Raw genomic sequence first — 4,361 nt, 5'->3', positions numbered from 1 at the left:
ACTCTACACATTTGTACTTTTTCTTCGACACGTTTGATTTCGCGTATTAAAGGACCTCGCAGACTTTGGTCTGGTCGCGCATGGATAATAAGATGTCCTTAATTGTAACAGCACTTGTTCCAACAGTGACGTTAATTCCGCGTTGTTGTTGTTGTTGTTGTTCTCGCAATCACCGCTCGTTATCGAACTAGAGAAAAAGGGCGCTTTATTTAAGGTGCACGAAGTTCGGATCGTTACGGCGGAATTATTAATTAAAATGCTCGTGGTTCGCCGCGTCGCGCCGCGCCGCGCCGTTACGGAACTTGTCCGTTTGTTCAATTTGTTCACCTTTCTGTGTCGCGCATGTTGCTCGAAGCCAGCAGGAACAACGACTCTTTCAGCTTCATCGGGATGCCGGGCGATGATTCATGAAAATAATGCTCGTGACAGCCAAACGTAATTTTTGTGGGAATGCCGCGTCTCGAGTCTAGTAGCGAACTTAACCGAGGATGTAGCCAATTGCTACGAAAGATTCGGTGTGACGTCAGCCTTTCCAAATGGCTGACGAATTCGGCTTGCTTGAGCAGTTGGCGAATGTGGCCCTGGATATATGTAATAATAATAATAATGAAGTTAATTTCAAGAAGGAATATAGATCACAACCCGAAAATGAATCAGCCGGCTGATCGTCGAAGCAGACCGTTGGATACGCGAGGAATAATATTGGCAAATCGTACCTCCTTCTCGAGGCCCTGGATGTCATTGACCGCGAGACCGATCATCAGGTTCATCAGGACGATACTAGCGAGCATGACGAAAGCGAGGAACACGAGCCTGCTCGTGGCTGGTAGGAAGGAACTCCCATTCTTCTCGTCAGAGAACAGGGCCCCGTACTCGTACTCACCCATCATCATTACCACGGTCTTCACGACGGCCCTCCAGGAATCGCGAAACTGGTCGTTCCCGTGGAACAAAACGGCGAAGCTCAACGCGAATCCGACAATCAGGCAGACGAACGCTAGGAGAACCTGAAAGGAAATAAAAAGCTCCGGATGCGCGTTGTTATAATCGCGAGGGTGGTGGGCTCGCGCGCAAGGGTAGGCAAGTGGGTCCTGGCGGGAGAGCCGTATCACCGAGGAGGAGACATTTAGAACCTTGGTCCTCCTCTCCGGCTTTTCATTTCTAACGATATTCGCCGAAGGGAAGGGCTCCGGCTCCGGCTCCGGCTTGGGCTCTCTTACCTTTCGTTCCGACTAAATACGGATCTTCCGTAACAGAGACGGAATTAAAAACCTCCCTCGGCATTAAATCAGGGTTAACGTTGTCCCTGTTCAGACTTGCCGTGAAAACGTTTTACGGCCTCGAATATGTCTGGCTTTTATTCGTGCGCGTTTCACCAGATTTACGTGCAGGAACAAGGAACATTTAGAATTTTGTTAACGGATGCACGCGCACGAATAAGAAACGAGCGTCTTTTTACCCGACGATTTATCCGACGATTTATCCGACTGACCTTGAGAATATTCTTCAATACCGTGGAGAACATGAGCGCGTAATATCCGTACATCGGTAGACGACCAACCAACAGCATCATTTGTATCCAGCCAAGCAAGATTGCCACGCTGATGGAATGCAACACCCATTGCGAGGGTTGCTGAAGAGCGTTTAATACCTTTCCCTTTTCCTGGATCACAATTCCTACCGCGTAACCGCTACTTACCGAAACCGCCAGCGATATCGTCGCGCATGCAAACGACAACCACGTCTCAAACTGTCTCAAATAATACCTGAAATCATCGACAATATACAGAAACGAATAAAAATATTCTGGTAACGTGTCTCGATCGAACCTTGGCACCATCAACACCTGGCCCATGTTGTGGAACAATAGGATGCACGAACAGAGAGTCAGAATCATTCTTAACGAGGTACGATCGGTCTCGTATTGCAACAAACTTATCGAGTATCCGGACAGGGAGAAGACGAACACAGCCTGGACGAGGACCAGACTCGAGAAGAATACTTTTAGCTTGGACCATTTTAACCAGAGGAAAGTTTCCACCAGTGGATGTTGCAGTATCGTTAATTGCTCCATGTCCGAAACTGCCGCGATGAGGGTCGCGACCACCCCCATTTGTAGTTCTCCTTTCGGCGCTAGCACGTCAAAGTCCACGGTGATCTTGGTTCGAAGAACATGAAACAAAGACAATGGAGAAAGTTACTAGCGTTAGAGATCTCGACAATTTGTTTGTTGTTATACTTGGTCCTTACGCATGAATTATTATCCGCAAAGTTGTTAATTCGCACTCGAGAATCCAAGATGCCCATTAAAAATAACACCGGTGCTTGTATGTGAGCGAAGATGGCGTCGATAACGGTGACACCGGTTTTCGTTTCTGCAGCTAGGTTACCACCCTGATCGATTAGCGCCCGAACGCATTCGCGGTGTCCTTGATAAGAGGCTCTGTGAAGCGGCGTCCGATTAATCTGTACGTGCAAGAAACAAACCGATCACCGAGACTAATTCTCAAATAAACAAACTGTAGGGAACAAGTGTACCACCTTGTCTCGAATGTCCACATGCTCGGGAGGTATCGCCGTTAGAAGAACCCTAAGAATCTTTAGGTTTCCAATGCTGGCAGCAATATGAACAGGGGTGCTTCCTGTGCTTTTGCATCGATAAAGGGGCCACGCGCCTCCATCCAACAATATTTTTGTTGCCAACAAACTCCCTAATACTACGGCGTGATGAAGCGACGTGGTGCCTTTGTTCGAGTAGGTTCAGATTTAATAAAAGTGTCGTGGTAGCAAACCGATAATAAAGTAAACGAATACGCATTATCGAAACCTGTATCGGGATGAATTACGTTTGTCGACGCCTTCGCGGCCACGAGGGTTTCAACAATTGCAACAAACTTGGACATCTCAGGTGCATCTTCCCCAGTCACGGTAGATCCTGCTAAGAGTAACGGCGTGATTCCGCGATCGTCTCGAACGTTCGCGTCTGCTCCGGCATTTATCAAAATCCCGACCACTTCGGAGTGATTGTTCTTTACCGCCTGGTGCAGAGCCGTTCTACCCCAACACTCCGGGATTGGCAACTAACGAAACGAAGCAATCGGTATTTTACAATAATCGTACAATACTAGAAAGCTTCGACCCGCGTTTCAACTAACGTTTCGGCCTATAAAACTCTGGTCGAAAGATAAACCGGTGAAATCCTTGAAGCAAGAATCGATGCCGACTCTGCTATCCGTGCATGCCCCGCGTTCCAGCAACCAATTCACCACTTGGCAATTTCCACGATGAGCGGCGTGAAACAACGCGGATCTTCCGATTTTGTCTGTCGCGTTTACGTCAGCACCGTTTTCGTACAGTAGGCTAAGCAAGTTTATTCTCCCGTGCCAAGCAGCCAGCTGAATCGCAGTCACTCGAACAACTCCGACAGGTTGGAGGAACTTGTTATCGAATTCTTCGGTAAGGATACGCGTCGCCGTGTCTTGGTCGTCGTTCTCAATGGCGGTGATCAGATTCTCACGATTTTCGATCATCTTTGCTTGAAAATTCTACGCAAAGTGTCGATGCTCACCATGCTGTACGCTCAAGTACTTGCTTCGAACTGGTTTGTTTAATTAACTGGGAGAGCATCGTTGCGTTCGAATGGAAATCACAGGATGTGGTCGACGAAGAAAGTAATTGTAGTTTAAAAGTCGATAATACGATGTATTTTTTAGTCCCAGGAAGTCCATCGTGGTGGATAGCTTTTGGCACGCGTGTTGTTCTCGATTCGTTTAGAAAGGATATCCGTTTTGATATCGGAAGTCGCAAAAACAAGAGTTGTTAGACTCAAGTTCTGGAAGTAACGAGTTCAAGTTGATAACTTTAAAAAGGATGTTCATCCTTAATTATGCCATAGAAACCTTGGAATTAAATGTTTCGCTTTAAAGTTTCAACATATTTTAACCATGATAGCAACGATCGTTGAAGAACTTTTATTATGTATTATGTTGTTGTTGTTATGTATCATTAGGTTTTTTTTAGAAATGACATTGGTTAACAGATAATTGCCTGTATCATTTGCAACGTTACAGATTAGATAACGTTAGCAGTTTGTTAGATATTTCGATACTCGAAGTTACCAAGAATAGTCCAAATATGCTTCACGTTCTCTGATCATTTTTAATGCCATTTTTCAAATATTCTTTTAAAATGTAAAGAAAACTACAATACAGTCTTACTTGACATACAATACTGTATACGTAAAATGTTCTTGTTATTTGTATTGGTGGAAAATGCCCTACGAAGCAGTTTGATCGTTTAACCGTGAAATACTGTACAAGTTCGGTATTAGGTAGATCTTTCTCGATCAACTTTCCTGGCAG

At 45.5% G+C, this 4,361-nt stretch overlaps 1 protein-coding gene across 1 annotated transcript; it reads right to left on the bottom strand.

Annotated features, from left to right (window-relative positions):
• Positions 1 to 3,530, bottom strand: LOC122396752 (transient receptor potential channel pyrexia-like). The gene is made up of 9 exons (XM_043395405.1): positions 3,156 to 3,530; positions 2,828 to 3,080; positions 2,539 to 2,744; positions 2,251 to 2,466; positions 1,830 to 2,158; positions 1,493 to 1,766; positions 717 to 1,007; positions 328 to 581; positions 1 to 187 (listed from the first exon to the last, which is right to left on the bottom strand). The coding sequence occupies exons 1-9, from the start codon at positions 3,528 to 3,530 to the stop codon at positions 4 to 6; spliced, it is 2,382 nt and encodes a 793-aa protein (XP_043251340.1). The 3' UTR covers positions 1 to 3.
• Between the last annotated feature and the right edge of the window lie 831 nt (positions 3,531 to 4,361).

This window comes from Colletes gigas, unplaced genomic scaffold (genome assembly GCF_013123115.1).
Source record: "Colletes gigas isolate AHSC1104 unplaced genomic scaffold, ASM1312311v1 Colletes_gigas_Sc00001, whole genome shotgun sequence".
Lineage (NCBI taxonomy): Eukaryota > Metazoa > Arthropoda > Insecta > Hymenoptera > Colletidae > Colletes > Colletes gigas.
This window is presented reverse-complemented; position numbering and strand designations above follow the sequence as displayed.